Source organism: Pipra filicauda, unplaced genomic scaffold (assembly GCF_003945595.2).
Source record: "Pipra filicauda isolate LSUMZ 115617 unplaced genomic scaffold, ASM394559v2 scaffold355_size746361_pilon, whole genome shotgun sequence".
NCBI lineage: Eukaryota > Metazoa > Chordata > Aves > Passeriformes > Pipridae > Pipra > Pipra filicauda.
In genome coordinates, this window is record NW_024104482.1 from 182,763 (window position 1) to 205,000 (window position 22,238).

The 22,238-nt window shown below is 38.2% G+C and overlaps 1 protein-coding gene across 3 annotated transcripts in view; it reads left to right on the plus strand.

Moving 5' to 3' along the window:
• The window catches only part of ZFHX4 (zinc finger homeobox 4), a 149,191-nt gene that overhangs the window by 121,351 nt on the left and 5,602 nt on the right, over positions 1-22,238 (plus strand). For all 3 annotated transcript variants that reach the window (XM_027732694.2, XM_027732696.2, XM_027732699.2), the window contains exons 5-9: positions 2,266-2,382; positions 8,532-8,665; positions 8,811-9,011; positions 11,438-11,555; positions 12,380-17,776. In XM_027732694.2, the coding sequence (XP_027588495.1) occupies positions 2,266-2,382; positions 8,532-8,665; positions 8,811-9,011; positions 11,438-11,555; positions 12,380-17,776 (5,967 nt within the window). The remainder of the gene's footprint in view (positions 1-2,265; positions 2,383-8,531; positions 8,666-8,810; positions 9,012-11,437; positions 11,556-12,379; positions 17,777-22,238) is intronic.

The window sequence follows — 22,238 nt, forward strand, 5'->3', positions numbered from 1 at the left end:
AATTTCTCTCACACTTAAAACACATACCAGAAAAACAGGAGAGCACCCTGCAAAAATTGTCTGATGAGACCCAGATGATACTGTAGCTTTTCTTTTAGTACCTTCATAATTTTCTTTCTCTTTGCCTGACACACACACAATGTTTTATTAATGTGTGCCACGATAGCCCTTACAATTTTATGTCCCCTCAAGATAAGGACACTCAGTAGCACTTTGACACTTCATTTTCCAGCCCAGGGGGATTGGGCCAGTAAATCTAGTAAAAGAAGCAACGCGTCCATTCCCAAGGATGAGTCGAAAAGGGATTGCCATCAGCTCTGTGAGGCCATGGGGCCTGACACTGGATACGAGCCTCATGTGTGTGCGCTCAGCATTAACACAGCCCGAGCCAGGCATGATCACAGGCTCGCAGCATCCCAAACTGTGCTCCCCGCCACCCTGACAAACAGACCCCCGCTTCCAGCTGTGGCAGGGATGCCTACCATGTTTGATTAGCTACCATTGTGGGAGGAGGCAGGGGACCGCAGGGAGGAGAGTGCTCACGCAGCGCGAGGGGGCTTTCCGTTCGGATGGAAATTTTTTTTTAATATGCAATTATTTTTGAAAGAAGGGACCATCTTTCTCCCTGTATTATTCCAAAAAGTGGACACACATGTTTTGTCCTAACCTATTGTATTTCGATGTCAATGCAAAACACATTGATCTGCAGTTGAGATTTTTTTTTGTGGTGGGGGAGAGGTTGGTTTCCAAAACTGCAGCTGTGTTTTTCTCTTCTAATCTACAAAAGGTTTTGCAGAGAGCTGAGAATCGGATAGGTTTGCCACATCGATCTGAGGGTTGTTTGCCTAGGCATACGGTTTCAGTGTATGGCTGGCAAGTACGGCAATAAGCAGCAATTTTTTTGTGCTCAGCTGCTACATATGACAGAGGATATTTCATTCGGCTGTCAGAATGTTATTAATAAAACATGGGGTGCGAAGAGGGCCACTATTTCCCCTTTCAATCACTATAGCATTTACAATGAAAATTTTATGCAGTGTGTAATTTTCAGTTAATGCTTGACACTTAAAATGTCGGTAGCTGCATTTTGTATGGTTCCTGAAGGGTTAATTGTATCATGTTCCCTGCATAAAAGCTCTGCTTATCAAAAGTGAATAGAAGACTGTATGCAAATGTGTGTCTGTGACCTTTTGCCTTTCCAGGGTTAATTTATATGGTCATTAAAGATTTTATGAAATCGAGCGGCCTGGTGCTTTGAATGCCATTTTACCTTCACCTCCTAATTTATATAATTCCTACCTGAACAGGGAAATATGATTTTTATTTTTTTGTGTTTGTGTGCTGCAATGAAAACAGCGTGCTGTGCTGTAGGAAGTTGCAAGTCTGGTTATCTGGCGTTACTCAGATTGCTAAAAATTCATTAAAATGTGACATCAGCACAGTGAGAGACAAATGATCACAGGATGAAAAGGAACAGTGGGCCTTTCACGGATTAGTGCTACACAGCCCCAGCATAGAAGCTAACTGCATAAACAGATTAATCCACCAGTAGCAGCATAGCTAAGATTTACCGAATAATTAAATGGGCTTGAGTTACTGTGAAGATTTCCATGTAATCTAGCTGGTGTGAACACGTAAGTGAGGTGTGGGTAATGCTGCTTTCTCAGAAGCCATACACCAAGTTGCATCATTTATCTTGAATGGCTCCCCCTGGAGACAAAATTTGAGACTTCTCCTGCAAAGCCAGAGGTTTATATTTAATACAGTACCTAATACCTAATACTTACTTACTGCAATTAGCGGGATACTGCTGCACTAATAGGATTTATATTTGAGTTCTGCCTTTTTTTTTTTTTTTTGGCTCCAAGATGCATTTTTACATGTGCTTGCTTTTGTTCCAGCCTGTGGGGGGGGATGTATGTGTATGTGTGTGTGCATGCATGTGTGTGTATTTTAACACAAATCATTTCTAGCCAAAGAATGTGAAATGACAGGCTTTAAGTCTGTCACACTGGGGGAAAGCGGGTACTCTGGCAAAGACATGGTCAGAATTGCTGGATAGATTTTGAAATATTGCAAATTATTTGGAATTAATGTCCAACCTCTTTAAAGCTCTGTTCTTTCCCTTTTCTTTTCCCCCACCCCTTCTTCCCCCTGTTTTGCCACCCTCTGTTAGTGCTGTTCTTATTACAGGACATATTTTTTAACTGCTGTTAAGTGGTCACTGAGTTTCTTTCCTGAGATCTTTTCTCTGTTTGTCCGCAGAAGAACAAGGTGAAGATACGGAAGGGTCTGCTAAAAGTACATCAGTGGCTGTGGCTGATGATAAAGACTCAAGTGAAAGAGACAATAGTGAAGGCAAAAAATCTAGTAAAGACTCTGGTAAGATGCTAGAATTTTGTTTTCCCCCCTTTTTAACTTATGAAATGCTCTTTCATTTTAAACTGTCTGGACATTCCCACTACTATTCATTGCATGTGCATTTTGCATGTGATTTCTATCAGTAGCCTCCCATTGACCTATTTTTAATCATAACCATCTGACAGGGTAGATGCGGATAAGTTGAAGAATATTACAGGACGACCAGTGAGATTATTTTTTAATCAAATCAGTTTGTGTGCTTGTAATTTTTTAAGCGCCTTTCATTAATCTTAGCTGTACTTGTGATTCCTCTGATGGCATATTAATTTTTCATAAGCATAGGATTAGGTACCACTTGAATTTTTTCTTCAATCAGGTTTTGCCCCCCTTTTAACCCAAAGAATGTGGGGGTTTTTGTTATTATTTTTTGCTCTTGCTCTCTGATCAGTTACTCCCAAGAATCTGGCCTCTTCCTGGGCATTTATTTGAAGCATTTTCAAAAAATACACAAAATCCAGTGAAAAAGTTTACAGATGATTCAGCCTAAGAAAGAGGAAATATCATTGAAAACGGATTATGGGTTGGGTAATTTTGATCTCCTGGAATAGACAAGGCCCAGTAATGAAAGCTACTGTCTTTGAAAACAAAACCCCTATGTCATGACATTTACTTGTGCACAAACAAACCCAGGGCCAGCATCTGGTGTAGATACGATACCCAAGGCTTTTTCTGTGTTTGATTTGGCAAATATGTGACTTCACCCATGCTTTTTATGTATGAGATGGAAATCTGTGGTCACAATGAATATTACATTGGCTACTTTTGCCGCACGCTATACCTAGTTACATTATGTTGGATTCACTGAAGCAGAAGAAGTGCTGAAACAGGTTGAAGCCTATTAGTTTCAGGTAGTCATATATCTTTTCCTTGTATGCCAATGACAGCAGCATACAAAGGAGATTGTATTATCCGTAAAGACATACAGTGGTAGAGAAAATATCATTTTACATTTGAGTTTCTAACACCTAAATTCTCCCATACTGCAATTTGCTCTTAACATACTAAACATTTTTGGATTTATTACCAAAAAATATTATAGATGGTCCTTTCTATACCAGGTCTTCAGAAGACTGGCTTAAAGATTAAAGCTTCCTTTAAGTTTGCTTGTTGACATGCTAAGGTCAGTAGCCATTGCAGTTTACAACCTCGACTGCTCTTCAGCTGCTTTATTTTTTGAGATCAAGAGACTGCGGGAAGGCCAATGATGACAAGGATGATGTCGAGCAAGAAACTGTGTTGTGGATTAAAATATATATTCCCCTTGGCTGCCTCTCTGACTTGGTAAAAACTGTCTGCAGCACAGTGAAGTCATGCTCCCAGGCTGACATAGGTCCTCCTGTGCAGTCTTGCCAGGTGCTGGCCTGGACACTCCCCAGGAGAGGGGTGACAGCCACTTGCAGCCTGCATTTCCTACTGTCCACTTTACCTAGGGGACAGTGTAAACCACTTCAGGGAATTTATCAGCCCTCTCTTTTTCTTAGGCAGGTCCATTTATAGTTGCTCAAGAAAGAATGCGGTATTAAAGCTCCAGCAAAAAAAAAAAAAAATGGAATCTAGAAAAAATACTGAAGGGGAATTCTCAAAATTCCATCAGGATTAGCCATTCATAAGGGCCAAGTTTAATTAGGACAAACCTATATCCAGATGCCTACTGGGTGCACTACAAAAAACCAGCATAATTGTTCTGCATTCCCGTGCCAGCAATTACACAAATAACTTTGCAGTAAGATTCATATAAAAATAAGGGCTGAAATACATGATTGCCTTTGTGCTTTGCAGAAAATAGTTTGTGCTGTAGAATCCTGAATCTTTTGGAAACTTTTATTTTCCTAATCTAAATTAATTCTGCATACGTAACATTCCAACCATCATCTTAATTTTCATTGAGCTGACAAGTATTTCTGAGTGCATAACTGCTTATATATAATTGAATGTTAATTTGGGCTTTCTCATGAATTGAGTGTTGCAAGTCTTGCCAAAGAAATCTCGGGAAAACCAATAAATTAATCACAATACTAACAAGTTAGACAGGAAAGTGTTGTGACCCCTCTTTAGCATAGAATCTATTAGACTAGAAAGGATTAACATGTATTTAGTAACAGTATGTTTGTGTAAGCTGTTGTGCTGTATTGCTTACCTTATCTCAAGGAGTAGAGCTTTCAAAATGAGACTTGGCAATATGCAAGTTATATTTGTTGAATATTCATTCAGAATAGAAAAGCCTACTAATGCCTCATTTATATTGTCATTTAAATCTAGTGCCACTTTAGATTAATTATAATCCAAATTACAGCTCTATGCAGTGCAAGAATTAATATGGAATTTATCCAGATTAATACATTTGCATTGAAAATGTAATATGTCTCTGCCATGGCTAAGGGGAGCACTTTTTAATAAGGTAGTAAACATGAGAAAGGATGGAAATTAACCTTCATTATTGCAATGAAAATTATCCTTTCATTCTACTCTAATTAGAAAGAATACTCTACCAGTAATTATAATTTTAGAATTATTTTGAGGCTGAATAACATCATCTGATGTGTCAGAAGTCTTAAATTATGCAATCTTTATCAAATACAAAGATTCGTAAATAAGAAAACAGTGGTTTTATTGTGGCTTTTCCAGGATTTTTTTTTTTCTCTGTACTTCTTTCACTTTCTCCATCTTGTTAGTCACACAAACATTTTTGTTTTGGGGTTTCAAAAATATTACAAAGGTGATGACATCTGAATTGCAGTGAATTGTGTCATTTTTATATTAGCAATTTACACAAGTTAAATAATTCTGTTACCGACAGGCAATCTTTGACTAGTCTATTTCATGGCACTTATTTATAATTAAACTTATTTTTTGAGCTAAATGTATTGAAATTGCATTATTCATCTAAAATAAGCTGTGTATTTTATATTATAAAAAGAATTGCAAAATTGCAAAAAAAGCCCCCTAAAAATAACGTATCTCAAGAATCAAAGGTGGGTATTTAAAACCTGAATAACAACTGGATTTATTCTTTTCCTACAACTGCCTAGTAAGAATGGCATGCCAGCAGAACATCTAGCTATGAAAATAGTGCCACACAGCATGCTCAAGACTGTGATATTTTCTCTCCTCTCTCCCTCCTCCTTCAATAACCTTTCTATAAGACCACGACTTTTTTCAGCCTCCCTACAGAAGCTCCTTAAAAAAGCAAATGCAACATGGAAAACAGAGCACTGATACAGCAAGACGAAGGATCGAGTTGTAGTAGCTAGACCATTGCATAAAGAGCTGAACTCCTTTGATTTTGTCATGTAACTATGGCTTGGGGGCTTTGGACTTCACTATGTGCAGGGGCAATTGACTCCCCTATGCCACAGGGCAAAATCAACTCCCCCCTTTTTTTTTTTTTTCCAAAGCTCACTATAAGTCACAGACTCAGTTACATTACTATTGGCCAGATGTAACTTCAGTCACATGAGTAACAGTGCTTGGGGTTGAATGAATCCAGAGCCACAACGACAACAAAAACAACAAAGCCTCTGTAAACTTCAACAGTTTATATAAATATCATAGTAAACATAGTAAAAACTTCTGCTTTGTTATGCATTTATTGACCCCAGCACAGTGTTTTATAACTGCACAGTTTTATTATATTAACCGCAAAAGAAAATTTAACCAGAAAACCCCCTTGTTTTTATAGAAACAAGAACTATGTGTTTCATGATTATTACAGGCCCTTTGAAGTAATTAAATTATTCCATCCTGTGGTGGAAGATGATGTGTAATATTAACCTTGTGTGTGCCCAGGCACACACAGACCGCACTTCAAGCTAAATTTCACTAGCAGTTAAATACCACTGCCAAAACACAGTTCAGTGCATTTTCACAAGTAAAGTTTGTGGCAGAATTTGGTTTGTAATTTCTGTAACAACCTATTGAGAATAATCTAGCATGATGAGGGGAAGAGAAGACAGAATTGTTTCATTTGGTTTTTTAAATTAAGCTTCCGGTGTCTGTTTACAACAGTTGAGATTCTGTCACATTTTTCTTTAAAAAGGGACGTTTTAAAAGTAACATATGATAAAGGTAAGAAACAGTAGTCAACTGTTAGACATTTTTGACAGCTGGAAATGAAGAGAGGTTAATAATTTGAACCTATCCCTCTAAAACCTGAGAAACAACCTTTTTCTCTGTTAATACAGTATGTCACTTCTTTACTTCCTGTAATTCTCACAGTTAAGACACTTAAATAATACGTAAATACAGATAGTCCAGGGAGTACTCTATTATAGCAAAGCAAAGCGAGTAATAAAGTGGTGCCTTATGAGATTGCATCATTTAGATTTTACCTTTAAATATAGGCAGTCCTTCAGGTTGTTGGCCCAGCACCTACTGAGCAATCTAAAAGAGGCCTCCAGGATCCTTTTCTGAGAGTGTAAAAATTCAGGGGGCTCCAAAAAGTGACTTGTTCAGATAATAAACCAATTATGACAAATTGATTATTATAAATAGGGAAATACAGCAGGAATAAGTTTAATTTGAGCTAGAACATGCAAAAATTACTGGTCTAAATTAGACCAAAAGAAATAATTAGGAACTTAGGAATGAAAATCAATATGTGGGGAAATAACCGTTAATATATAAGTCATATGTTTTGTGATTTTTTTTAAAATTGCCCTTCGGTTTCAATTGGTTATTATTTTACCATGAGGATTTGGCATTTACCTTGAAAACTGTTTTCTTATTTTGCTTCTCTTTAATGTTGCCCTCGTAAGATCAAATATGCACAAAGTCTGTATAAAAGTAATAATAATAAAAAGTTCTTGGTTTTGTCTATGGAAAAATACAAGTGGTTTTTTTTTTTCATGTTTACTTTGTTGCCAAAACATCCATGACCTTATTTTTAAATTAATCCTAGGTTATTGTGCAATGAGGTGCAATTTGTTCATTTATATGAACCTTATGTGGATTGAAAAAAATCAAGATAAATCTTCATGCACAGCATACAATCAGATTACCCCCGGACTATATATTTACGTTGGGTCTGATAGCAATCAATGGTTTAGCTTCATTGCATTTCAAGATGTATTTGCACCCAGTGTCCAGTGATAGTGTCCTCACCCTGGAAATAATTTAGTTGCAAATTGACTGGAAGATGGTGAAAATTGAAAGTTAAAATTAGAAATACTCATAATAAACAGCAGAAAAAAAGGTCAGATGATGCCGCACTATGATGAGATTGGAATGGTTGGTAAATGAGGTTTTGTGTTTGTCGTGAGATGTATGTGACATGCCTACCCAATGCTCTTGTAATATCCAGCCTAGCAGAAGAGATTATCTGGCAAATTGACGTTGGAAAGAATTTTCTGATGGACTGGGAAATTAGAATTGCACTCTTTTCTTTGATGTGTGCAAGACTGGGCCGCATTACACAGCTAGCTTAGGCATAATATTAAATATAGTATTTAATACTTAATAGTACAACTATCTATAGAAAACAATTATATTCTGGTTTTGATCACAAATGCCAGACTATAAAAATTCACAGTGTAAACATCTAAAGCAATCCCAAATGACTGATCTTTGTATATAATTAATATTAAGTTAGCTCTGAAATCCTATTCTCCACAGTATTTCTTTTAAAGCCTCACTATATTTAGCTTCAGAATTGTAACCAGGCAGGAGTTATCAAAACAGCACAATAATCATATTGCTCAGGCAGTTTAGGAAAGAGAAAGGGTAATTAAACAGCAGCAAATTAATTATTTTGGAAAACAGGATTTTTGAGCAAAAGCTGATTTGTTTTAATGTAATACACAAATTCATACTGAGCTGCTAAAGAAAGAACATTATTGATTAATCTTTAAAGGCAACCTAAGGTTATCTAAACAGCAGAGGAAAGTCAATTTTTAAATGTATTTATAGAGTCTCCATCAAGGATAAAAGTGTATTTTCACCTTTGTGCTTACCAGAATTGTTTTACTCAACTTTATTTTTTCTCAGAATTTAAAAAAAAAACAATCAAAAAAGACCCTCAAAGACAGTACAGATCTTTGAAGTCAGAGCCTCTTTGTAAACCAGGATATTTTAAAGTTTAAAACATGTTTTTAAAAATTATGTTTTCAAAACAGGAATAGTCACACCAGAGAAGGAACCAAAAGTGAACACTGTGGTAGGGGCGCAACAGCTTCTTCTGGCAAAAGAAGAGGATGGTGCAGCTAAAAAAGCAAAGCCTCCAGAGGACAATAAATTTTGTCATGAGCAGGTAAAAGGAAATGTAACAATTTAATTGCATTCTTTCAAATAACTCAAGAATGAAACAGAGATGATATGCTGTTAAAATAGCTATATCAGCAAGTTATAAAAGCGCACTGACTAATAGCCTGCATCTTAATTTGATTTTTTTTCAGTTCTATCAATGTCCGTATTGTAACTACAATAGTAGGGACCCAAATCGTATCCAGATGCATGTCCTGTCACAGCATTCAATGCAACCTGTTATCTGCTGCCCCCTCTGCCAAGACGTCCTCAGCAACAAAATGCATCTCCAGCTTCATTTGACCCATCTGCACAGTGTGTCCCCTGACTGCGTGGAGAAACTGCTCATGACAGTAAGTGTTCTGAATGCTGATGCACATATTGCAGAAACATACTTAGGCCTTTGGGCAATGTGTTTGTTGTGACATCGTACTCAGGTAGCCCGAGCAGGGGAGTGGGTCAGGTCTATTAGGTTCTCTTGTCAGCTCATCCAGTGACTGATATCTCTCAGCAAAATGACTGAAGGTGGATTTCAAAGATGCAGGAAACCTGTCGTTCCTCATTGACATTAACCTTGGAAAAGTCAAGCCGGTCCATGTCTCTAAGTGCCTACCTGTAAATTTGGTCTAATAATATCCAGTTCTCAGAAGTCTTGTGACTTCTGTTTGTAGAATAATGGGAATTCCCCATGGAATGTAATTCCTAAACATAGAATTCCTGTGTACAGCTTGACTGCACATTATATTACATGAAATTCACTGTAAAATAGCAATTAAAACAACCATTCAAAACACTGTCAGTAAAGACACGATCAGGTCTAGTAAATGTTTGTTATTACAGCATAAATTCAGTTAGAAAACTGACCTCCTAAGACAAACTGTCTCTGGTTATCTTGCCTTTTTAGAAGGAAATGCACTTGGAAATCCTAGTGAACCACAGATTTATTTCTGTATCCAGAGATGACTCCTTCATTTATATGGTTATGGTTGTAGTTCTACCACCTCATTCCCAAGTTAAGTGGAAAAAACATTAGAAAAATTGAAAGAGCTCTTGATGGAAGGTCTAGGGTTCTTGTGCTTAGAGCTGATGAGTAAATACACACTCAAGGATTCTTTTTTCTTTTCCTTGGTTTTCTACTAATTATAGCTCTGACAGACCACGTAATTTTGGCCCACTGCAAGGAAAATGCAGTAGAAATTTAACTTCCCCAGACCCTTTTAGGACACTGGAAAGATGTGGAAAACCTTCCCCTCCGTATTGAGCAGCATTAGCTTTCTTCTCAAGTTCTCCATGATTCCCTCTATGCTGATAATGGGACAACTTTGAAATCTTTCCTCATCAGGTGCTAGGGAGGTGTCCAACTGTTTCCAAGAGGGCAAAAAAAAGTCTTGTTTCCCAGAGAAAGAGATTTTAAAACATAATCTGCATAATTTAAATTGTCCTAGATGCTAACACTAATATGCCCTGTCTATAACTGAACCCTCTGACGACAAAATAAATACCATTTATAGCAAAATTTTCTTCTCTGGGACATTTTACAGTTCTATACATATTTTTTTTTTAAAATCCTTCTCTCTCAAGTAAACTCAAAACCATTAGTCTTCTGAGAGGATGCTATTAATGCCATGTTTAAATTACAAATATACTAAACACATTCTTTTTAATGTCTAGATTTTTTTCCAATAGGTAATTTAGATAGATAGATAGATAGATAGACAGATATAAAATTCTTATGTATTCTAATGAAGGTTTAAAATAATTAGTAAACTGTTAAAGAGGAACAAATTATGTTTCTACTCATACTTCGTAATGAATGTAGCTTCCATTATTATTACTTTATTATTATTATTATTTACAACTCAAAAATCTCTTCTATGAATATTCTTTTTACCTCTGTATGAAGGAAATACTGTCTTTCTCTTAGAGATGAGGAGCTGCAGCACAGTCTGAACTGATTTACCTGAGGTCCTTTAGGCAGAATCTGGCAGAACAGGAATCTAAACCCAGTCCTGCTAAGTCTTCGTAGGACAATCCTATATTTCTGATACAAATTCATTTTAAAGATCAAAACAGAAGGAAAACATGAAGTGTTGAACCACTATTCGTGTCAACTTAGCTAAATTGAATACTATCAGGCTAAGAGTATATCCTGCAAAGATTTCTGTCTATGATTTGAAAGCATAACACAACAGGTAGAGCAGTCTGAGAAGATAAATAATCACTTGAAGTCAAGAAAAAGGAAAATCTGATTTTAAATGGAAATAAGTTGCTATTTCTGTATTGAAATAAAATTTTCTTTCAAAGATCATGGAAGGTCCAGCATTTGAGTAAAAAACAGTACGGGTGAAGCAAAATGGGAATGCTCTCAGTCAGGAAATGACTGGTGACCATATCTCAACATGATCTCTGTCTTTGGAGGACATCTGGGGAAAATTCCCCTGATAAATCCGACAACCCTGACATAGGCAGTAAAATCTTCTTTGTGGTGACATTGAGACCAATGAAACATTGAGCATATGTAGTTCTATAGCATCACCTTATTGTGGATTATTATACTCCACCAAGTGACACATGATGCTCTGGATTTGTGGTCTGTCAGAAACCATTATCAAGACTGAATCAGGATCTTGATTTAGTACTAACAGTCTTTCATCCAGATATGGTGGATCTTTTGAATTATAATTTCATACTGTTGCTGTTTCATAATTTCACTATGTTTCTTACTGTATTAAATAGTGTGACTTTTTCTGTAGTAATACCATATTCTTGGTTTTCAAAGGTTCCTGTACCAGATGTCATGATGCCCAATAGTATGCTATTGCCAGCAGCTGCTTCAGAGAAATCTGAACGTGACACACCTGCAACCATTACAGCTGAGGGATCTGGGAAATATCCAGGTATGCAAGAAAAACACAGACATGTAAGAGCTAGGTATGGGCAATTTGGAAGTAAACTACTTGTTTCTTAGTAAAGGGAATCTTTTTTTGGCTCGCTTATAGCCATGAAGATAAAAAGATAAATATAAAAAGAGGTCTGAATTTGGCTGACTGCACCTGTGCAGGGCTACTAGAATGCACATGTATGCCAGACTCTTTGCATTTGGTGGAGCTAAAATTAAACATCAGTGCCTAGCCACTTTGAAGATACGATCCTCCTTGTTTAACCTAGTCCTAAAAGAGAGTGTCACATTCACCATCAATGGGGAATGTTAGGCAAGTGATTTTGGCTGCATTTCCATTTCTGTAAGTTTCTGATCCTGAACACTTACTATATTCTGCACTGGCAAACTTTGCTACCTGTCACAGCATGCTCCTCCCTCTCTTCTCAGACCACTTTCCCCCTCCTTTCTAATTGTCTGTTCCCTCTCTTGTCTCCATTTTTACCCCTTCTCTCTTTCCTACTATTTATTTGCTTTTTTTGTTTGATGTTCCATTGTACCAGTAAACTCCTACCTTCTGACAAATAGAAGCCCTATGCCACGCCTAGGCCAGATGCCACTGCCAGTCTGATCATTTTTTGTGGGTTTTATTACTTTTTTTTAGATCCTGTTAGTCCTGTCTGCTTTATTTTCTGGGGCAAGATTGGATTGTTATATTTTGCTAAACCAACACATGGCATATGAGATGCCTCTCTTGATTCCTGATGAAAAAAGAAATTAAAATGAATACTATGTGCTCTTCTCTTCTACTTGTGTAAAAGACACTTCACTTTCTTTAACTAGGTGAAAGTCCTGTGGATGAGAAGAATACCCCCGGGATCGATGAATCAAAAACTGGAATGGAAATTAAGACTGAGGAACAGAAGCCACCTAAGGAATCTACTGAAACACCAGATTGGAATAAGAGCAGCAGTAAAGATATAAAGACCACTGACTCTATGACGGATCAGCTAAACGAACAGCAGAAGAAGCAACAGCTGTCTGTCTCTGACCGCCATGTCTATAAGTACCGCTGTAACCATTGTAGCTTGGCTTTTAAGACTATGCAGAAGCTTCAGATACATTCCCAGTATCACGCTATTCGGGCAGCTACCATGTGTAGCCTTTGCCAACGTAGCTTCCGTACATTCCAGGCTTTAAAAAAACACTTGGAAGCAGGCCACCCTGAACTCAATGAAGCTGAACTTCAGCAGCTGTGTGCATCTTTACCTGTCAACGGTGAACTCTGGGCAGAAAGTGAAAGTATGGCACAGGATGATCATGCACTAGAACAGGAAATAGAAAGAGATTATGAGATGGACCAGGAAGGTAAAGCAAGTCCTGTAGGAAGCGATAGTAGCTCTATTCCAGATGATACGGGCTCAGAACCAAAGCGGACCTTACCTTTTAGAAAAGGGCCAAATTTTACTATGGAAAAATTTCTAGATCCATCTCGCCCATATAAGTGTACAGTGTGTAAAGAGTCTTTCACCCAAAAGAACATTCTCTTGGTCCACTATAACTCAGTGTCCCATCTACATAAACTCAAAAAGGTTTTGCAGGAAGCATCAAGTCCTGTCCCTCAAGAAACCAACAGCAACACTGATAACAAACCCTACAAATGCAGCATTTGTAATGTTGCATATAGCCAAAGTTCTACATTGGAAATCCATATGAGATCTGTGCTTCATCAAACAAAGGCAAGGGCTGCAAAATTAGAACCAAGTGGTAATATAAGTAGTGGAAATAGTGTAGCAGGGAATGTTAATAGCCCCAGCCAAGGAATGCTAGAATCTATGAGCTTACCAGCAGTTAACAGCAAAGAAACACATTTAGATGCCAAAGAATTAAATAAAAAGCAAGCTTCTGAATTAATTTCTGCTCAGCCTACACATCACCCACCCCAGTCACCAGCACAACTTCAAATGCAACTACAGCATGAACTGCAACAACAAGCTGCGTTCTTTCAACCACAGTTTTTAAATCCAGCTTTTTTGCCTCACTTTCCAATGACACCCGAAGCACTGCTGCAATTTCAACAGCCTCAGTTCCTTTTCCCATTCTATATACCTGGGACAGAATTTAGCTTAAGTCCAGATCTGGGTTTGCCTGGTTCTGCCACATTTGGTATGCCTGGAATGGCTGGTATGACAGGGTCACTGCTAGAAGATTTGAAGCAGCAGATACAAACTCAGCACCATGTTGGCCAAACCCAGCTACAGATACTGCAGCAACAAGCACAACAGTATCAATCCACCCAGCCCCAACTTCAGTCACAAAAGCAGCAGCAGCAAAGCAGCAAGCTGATGAAAGCGGAGCAAAATAACTTAGTAAGTACAGACTGCCAGCTGATAAAGGATATGCCATCATTTAAGGAGTCAGAAGAAGTTTCTGAAAAACAAGAGAAGCCAAAGCAAGAATTTACTAATGAGAATGAAGGACTAAAAGAAAACAAAGATATGAAGAGGCCAAAATCCTCAGAACCAGCCATCCCACCCCCCAGAATAGCTTCTGGAGCAAGAGGGAATGCAGCCAAGGCTTTATTGGAGAACTTTGGGTTTGAGTTAGTTATCCAATACAATGAGAACAGACAAAAAGTGCAGAAAAAAGGCAAGACTGGTGATGGTGAAAACACAGACAAACTGGAATGCGGAACCTGCAGTAAGCTCTTTTCCAACATTCTTATTCTGAAAAGTCATCAAGAACATGTGCATGGACATTTTTTTCCATATGGAGCATTAGAAAAGTTTGCCCGACAGTACAGGGAGGCGTATGACAAGCTTTATCCAATTTCTCCATCTTCTCCAGAGACACCACCACCTCCGCCACCACCTCCACCACCACCACCTCCTCCTCCTCCTCCAACTCCTTCTCAGCCTTCTTCAGCTGGGGCTGGAAAAATTCAAACCACAACTCCGACACCTTTGCAAGCTCCACCACCTACACCTCCACCACCGCCTCCTCCACCACCACCACCTCCTCCTCCACCACCACCACCATCAGCCCCACCTCAAGTCCAGCTTCCCGTTTCACTTGATCTCCCACTTTTCCCTCCAATTATGATGCAGCCAGTGCAACATCCTGCATTGCCTCCTCAGCTTGCCCTCCAGCTGCCACCAATGGATACTTTATCTGCAGATCTTACCCAGCTTTGTCAGCAGCAGCTGGGATTAGACCCCAATTTCCTGCGGCACTCTCAGTTCAAGCGTCCACGTACAAGAATCACAGATGACCAGTTAAAAATCTTGCGGGCTTATTTTGATATTAACAATTCTCCAAGTGAAGAGCAAATCCAAGAAATGGCTGAGAAATCTGGTCTTTCACAGAAAGTTATCAAGCACTGGTTTCGTAATACACTGTTTAAAGAACGACAGAGAAATAAAGATTCTCCATACAACTTCAGCAACCCTCCTATAACAGTATTGGAAGATATCAGAATAGATCCTCAGCCTTCAGCTGTAGAACCCTACAAGTCTGATGCATCTTTCAGCAAGAGATCATCCAGGACTCGGTTTACTGACTACCAGCTTCGTGTCCTCCAAGACTTCTTTGACACAAATGCTTATCCAAAAGATGATGAAATTGAACAACTTTCAACTGTACTTAACCTACCTACCCGAGTTATTGTCGTGTGGTTCCAAAACGCACGACAAAAAGCTCGCAAGAGTTATGAAAATCAAGCTGAAACTAAAGACAACGAGAAAAGGGAACTGACAAACGAGCGTTACATTCGAACCAGTAACATGCAGTATCAGTGCAAAAAGTGCAGTGTGGTTTTTCCCAGGATCTTCGATTTGATTACACACCAGAAAAAGCAGTGTTATAAAGACGAAGATGATGATGCTCAAGATGAAAGCCAAACTGAAGACTCTATGGATGCCTCTGATCAAACAGTGTATAAGAATTGTACAGTTTCTGGCCAAAATGACTTATCAAAAAGCCTGACAGTCACCGCAGCAGGCTCTGGCTCTGGTTCTAGTACTCCTTTGATTCCATCACCCAAACCAGAACCTGAGAAGGCTTCTCCTAAACCAGAGTCCACAGAAAAACCAAAACAAAATGAGGCCATCTCTAAGCAAACAGATGCAACTTCCCAAAGCGCCAAACCAGTACAGTCTACTCCAGTAACCTCTTCTGACCCTCAGCCCTCAGCTTCTCAACCACAGCAGCAAAAGCAATCACAGATAGTAGGGAGACCTCCCTCTGCATCACAAACCACACCTGTTCCTTCCAGTCCTTTACCAATTTCAATGACTTCTCTACAGAACAGTCTACCTCCTCAGTTATTACAGTACCAATGTGATCAGTGTACAGTTGCCTTTCCAACTCTAGAACTCTGGCAAGAGCACCAGCACATGCATTTCCTAGCAGCCCAAAACCAATTTCTTCACTCGCAGTTTTTAGAAAGACCAATGGATATGCCCTATATGATATTTGACCCAAATAATCCTTTGATGACTGGACAGTTGCTTAATAGTTCTCTTGCTCAGATGCCACCACAAACTGGCTCGTCACATACAACACACTCCGCTACAGTTTCTGGTTCCCTGAAACGAAAACTAGATGATAAAGAAGACAATAACTGTAGTGAGAAAGAGGGAGGAAACAGTGGAGAAGATCAACATCGTGATAAGCGCTTAAGAACTACAATTACTCCAGAGCAGCTGGAAATACTGTATGAAAAGTACCTACTGGATTCCAACCCCACCAGAAAGATGCTAGATCACATTGCACGTGAAGTGGGACTGAAAAAGAGAGTTGTACAAGTCTGGTTTCAGAACACGAGAGCCCGAGAAAGAAAGGGACAATTCCGTGCAGTTGGTCCAGCCCAGTCCCATAAAAGATGTCCTTTTTGTCGAGCTCTGTTTAAAGCAAAGTCAGCTTTAGAAAGTCACATTCGCTCTCGGCATTGGAATGAAGGGAAACAGGCCGGTTATAGTTTGCCTCCAAGTCCTTTGATATCAACTGAAGATGGAGGAGAAAGTCCACAAAAATACATATTTTTTGATTACCCATCACTGTCATTAGCAAAAACTGAATTATCAAGTGAAAATGAATTAGCCTCCACTGTATCAACCCCTGTTAGCAAAACTGCAGAAATGTCACCTAAGAATCTTTTAAGTCCTTCTTCTTTTAAAGCGGAGTCTAGTGAGGATATAGAAAATTTGAATGCTCCTCCTGCTGACTCTGGATACGATCAAAACAAGACCGATTTTGATGAGACTTCATCAATTAATACAGCAATTAGTGATGCCACAACAGGGGATGAGGGGAACAATGAAATGGAAAGCACAACTGGCAGTTCAGGGGATGCAAAGCCCACATCACCCCCCAAAGAACCAAAACCACTTGTGAATGACACACTACCAAAAGCAGCAACTACACCTACAAATGACAATACTGATGATAAATTTCTCTTTTCCCTAACAAGCCCTTCAATACACTTCAGTGAAAAAGATGGTGATCATGACCAAAGTTACTACATTACTGATGACCCTGATGACAATGCCGATCGCAGTGAAACTTCAAGCATAGCTGATCCAAGTTCTCCTAACCCATTTGGAGCTAGCAATCCCTTTAAATCCAAAAACAGTGATCGGCCAGGCCACAAACGTTTCCGAACACAAATGAGTAACCTTCAGCTTAAAGTTCTCAAGGCTTGCTTTAGTGACTACCGGACTCCAACAATGCAGGAGTGCGAAATGCTAGGGAATGAGATCGGGCTGCCCAAACGTGTGGTCCAGGTCTGGTTTCAGAATGCCCGGGCTAAAGAAAAGAAATTCAAAATTAACATAGGGAAGCCATTCATGATAAATCAGACTGGACCTGATGGGACAAAGCCAGAATGTTCTCTATGTGGTGTGAAATACTCTGCACGTTTGTCCATAAGAGATCATATCTTTTCCAAACAGCATATTACAAAAGTGAGAGAAACTGTGGGAAGTCAGCTAGATCGGGAGAAAGATTATTTAGCTCCTACAACAGTTAGACAGCTGATGGCACAGCAAGAATTGGATCGCATAAAGAAGGCTACTGATGTGCTAGGATTAACAGTACAGCAGCCAGGCATGATGGACAGCAGTTCTCTTCATGGTATCAGTTTGCCAGCAGCTTATCCAGGACTCCCTGGCCTTCCTCCTGTTCTTCTGCCTGGAATGAATGGTCCATCCTCCTTACCTGGATTTCCACAAAGTTCAAACAGTAAGTCTATAAGGGGATGATTTTCTCAATTTATTAATTTGATCATCTTGCGTGGTCACCATCCCCTTCTAAGACACAGCATATTATATGCATTCATATCATGCTTGTTAAACTGGTGTGATTAGCTAAAACGTACTGCTATGAGCTGTACTCAGCGCATAATTGTTGCTGTAGACTGGATGACATCTCTGATTCCTCAAAGAAAAAGAAAATTAATTGACAACAATGGTTTTAGCCCATTCTAGGTTTTTGTTCAAAAGCAATATAACTGTAGCATTGTTATGCTTTTTTGTTTGTTTTGAATGATGCTCCTTTAGTAAAAACTTGGATTAGAATTTTGTATGTACATTTTTAAATGCAAATATTTAAAGTAACATCTGATGAAGCATAAAATAGATTCTCACGTTATCAGTTCATTGGGCATTTGGTCCACCCCTTAGACCAGTCCAACCTGTCCTTTATTCCAGAATAAATATTTAAAATAAAATGCTGGCCAGGACCCTTTATTATATTTGTGAAAAATTGCCTGCTAAGATAAAAAGGGGTTTGTTGAAGGTGATTTGTAATGTCAGTTTCATTGTAATCCAAATTCCAGGAATTTATAAAAATCATCGCAGACATGTAGTGCTTGCACTTTTAACTGAACATGTAACTCTTGTTTCACTGACTCTTTTGGCTCTCATTTAACTCTGGCTTTTGCTCATATTGGGAAGCACTTCCTCTTGCAATAGGTTTCACTGATGTTAAGAAATCAATTTTTCTGCAGCACAATTTGTTTAGTCCTCAAAGAATGAACATAATTTATTTCTTGTATTGGGGTCCAGTTTTGCAGATTGTGGCTGCAGTCTTGCAGATTGAAGCTCTCCCATTCATCTTCTAACTTTGCACATTCATATCAAATATGTGCACAACAGAGTTAGGAAACCGGTTAAGACCCTTCACCTCATTTTATCCAATAATCCCACTTGCTGTTGATCTCTAAACTTTGCTTTAGAAAGCAACACATTTTGGCAAGTAAAGTAGAGGCTTAATCACCAGTGTTATTAGACATACTAAGACTGTAGCAATGTCTTCTCTGCTACCCAGGTTTGCTTTGATTGATGATGATCATGTTATTGTTTCCCTAAGTGGTGGTCAAAGCATCTTGTTTTTCTCTTCATTGGATCAGAAAGGCTTTCCTTCCACAATGTAGTCTCTGGCTGAGTGCCTTCTGGCTTTTGTCAAACAGTTATTGGCACAGAGAGTGCATATAAAGGAAATATAAAGTTGCTGTATTTCCTTCTTAATGGCATATACTGTCCTGGGCCAAAAAATGGCTGGTTGTTGTTCATTAAAATTATAGATACGGTTTCTCTATATAACTTTCCTAAATAAGTTTTGGTTAGATTGACCTTCAGGTAAAATGGGCTCCAGAAGACTCAGGTTTTGTCTATACTGCTAAAAGAAATTTACTTGGGAATATATTTTTTTAGTTTCAAAACTGGGAAGTCTGGGGGATGGTCATGAATCCATGATAGCTTCTTAGCTGGGCTGAGGGTTTTAAGAGAAGGCTAGTTGGCCCAGGCCAAAAAGTGTCAGTGACTATTCTTGGTGTTTCACTTTAGAGAACGTTTAGTTTCAGTATCTGGGAAATATTCCCTAATACTCTTTCACTCACTAGTACCAATGTAGCCATAAGAGTCTGTAAATGTCCTGTTAATAACACAAAAGGCATTATTACTGGCCAACTCGTCCATAATAATTCCATTTTAAGATTTTCTAATTTTCACAAAATATCTTTTCTTTGAGATAAATTTAAATCATTAGTATCATAGCATGCACAGTGCACTGCCAATTGAGATGGATTTTTACCCTCTTTCATCTTGCATCTTCTTAAGGTTAATTAGCCCATTGTGGGCAAAGCCCGCTGTGTAAACTAGCTACTAGGATCTCGTTGTTAACTTCTTCTGCCATATGCTAAATAGCCCCTACATCCCCCTTTTGTTGCCTGGCAAACACTTGCATGCATAAATCTCCATTCTCTAATGATACATAATGGAGCAGTCATAGTGAGTGAAAAAAAAAAAAAAAAAAAGAGATTATTTTAATCATTCATCGTAGAAAAACAGTAATATGCTTAGATGTGCTCCGGTATGTGCTCAACACTAGTATTTTCCGCACCTAATTAACCCATTTCTATTTTCTTCTCTACCCTACTATGTCTGATAGTTCACGTTTATGTTTGATGCTAAGAATCATTTAAGAAGTATCTTTTTGGAAGCGGGCTTTCAAGCAAGCGTTTCTTTGGCTACAGTTCTTCTAGCAGCATCTATATTTCCAGCTAGCAGGACAATTGCTTTGCATCATTCTTTACATGAAGGATTTGCTGAAGCTAACTCCCTGATGACTCACTATCTTATAGTTCAAGTTTACTTCTTGTGAGTTACACTGCAAGTGTGTCATTTTTTCTCTGTGGGACCCAAACCCACTTCAGAAGCAGCCTTATTGGGATCCTTTATATTGAAATATTTATCTGTTTTCACTGATGCTTGAAGGGTTGGTAACAGTATTTCCTGTGGCAAAGCCCGTCCATTCTGTCCTACGTGTTTGTTTAAGGGACAATGTTAATATTGGTAAGATACTTATTTTGAAAGAATGTGTTTGCTAAGACAGGGAACTAATGAAACTTAATTGTAAACCTCATATTTAAAATTCTCTTTTGTAATTCTCTTTAGTCATGTTAGACAGAGAAATTATCCTGACAAGTTTCACTGGTTAATACAAGTTTATGAGACATTTCACTTTCATGTTTATTCATCTAGTATTTTTTATGGGTTTCCAAAATACAGGAAACCCAGCTAAATTTTGCAAAATACGATGCTTTTTAAAAATGCAATATTTACTTTTACAAAAGGTTTGATGTGAAACACTTGAATATAATATTCACAAAAGATGGAATTATTGAAACTACAGTTAATTGTATCTTCTTTATATAGTGCTTAAAATGGACTATTATTTATGAATATTATTAGATTTTGCAAAATAAGATAGCTTCATTTTGGAGTAACTTTAAATTCGGGTTTTTTTGTTCTAAAACAAGGGGATTTTAATGCCAGAATTATTGTGTGGTTCTGAGATTATATGTCACAATTCTCTAACCTGTGGGATACATTTCTCTAGATAATGTAATTTTACCATCTTGTGGGCATCAAATGCTGAGCAAGATCTCAAAATTACTGCTGTGTTTGCTCAGCATAATGCCTAATAAGGAGTTATTTGGTGGAATCCTAATTCATACAGAATTTTAGTTCCAGCTCATCTTTATTCTTCAAGCTCCTTCTTATTTTCTAGGTGACTGTAGATAGAAGAGTTTACCTGCTGTTTTCAGCTGTTCTTAAAATTCACATTCTCTTTTCTTCTAAGCTTTGTGTTCTTGCCTGTGATCCCTTGCAGAAAGCTAGTGCTTCATCTTGCTTCTAGCTATTAATACTGGTTCTATGAACCTTTTAATGTCATCATCATTACCATAGGTTCTTTGCACATCACTTAAGCCTGGGCTGCCTTGAAGATTCACAACAGCTTTTTCCAAGAATGCACACATCACTGAGTAATATGTACTTAGTGGGTTTTGAAATCTTATCAAGAGAAAAATTTGATTCAGCAGCAATTACTTTCCATGTTATTAGGGCACTAAATTCTGTTTTCTGTTTGCTTTTGGCCCACTAGTAGTAGCTTCATTTTTATATTTTTAGCCCTCCATTTCCTCCAAGTGAAAGAGGAGTCTCTCCTCTTTGATAGTCACTTAAAAGAGTTAGCAGGATTAGAATGTTTGTTCATGATGTGAATTTTCTATTCTATATCTCTCACGTCTGGAAATGGAATATTAGCTTCACCAGATTTTCTTCATTTAGTTTTGGAAACCCTCAGTTCCACATTTAACTTCCAATAAAGCACATGGATTTCACTGTTCCACTGCAAGCTGTCTGGATATTTAACTGAATTTTGTGTATTTTAACTAAATTCCAAAGAATATCTGGAAAATAGATCTTGTCTTCTCTAGGCATCATCAGAGTGACTAGACTGAAGACAACATGATGTACAAGGGTTGAAGAGGTTAAGAATAAAAAGAAATTGGAAAATTCCTAAGTAGGTGGCAAGCCCAAATAACCATGAAAGAACTGGGGCAGCAGTTCGTACTAACTGCATCGTTCACGTGTTTTCCATCTACACTATTTATCATTTAATATATTTTCAACAGGCTCCGCACACAATTGCCTCTTACTTCCTGTTGAAAGTGCAGGGGCAAGTAATAGTATCTTCAGTGTTATTGTGCAGTAACTCCGGCAATTACCCACTTTTTAATTATAACTCTTGTGACTTGTTTCACTGTACTATCTAATTTGTGCCCGCAATGCATTTTAACTCCTTAGTGTTCCCCTACCATTAAACAGGAGTAATGACACAGTGACAAACATTAAATGGC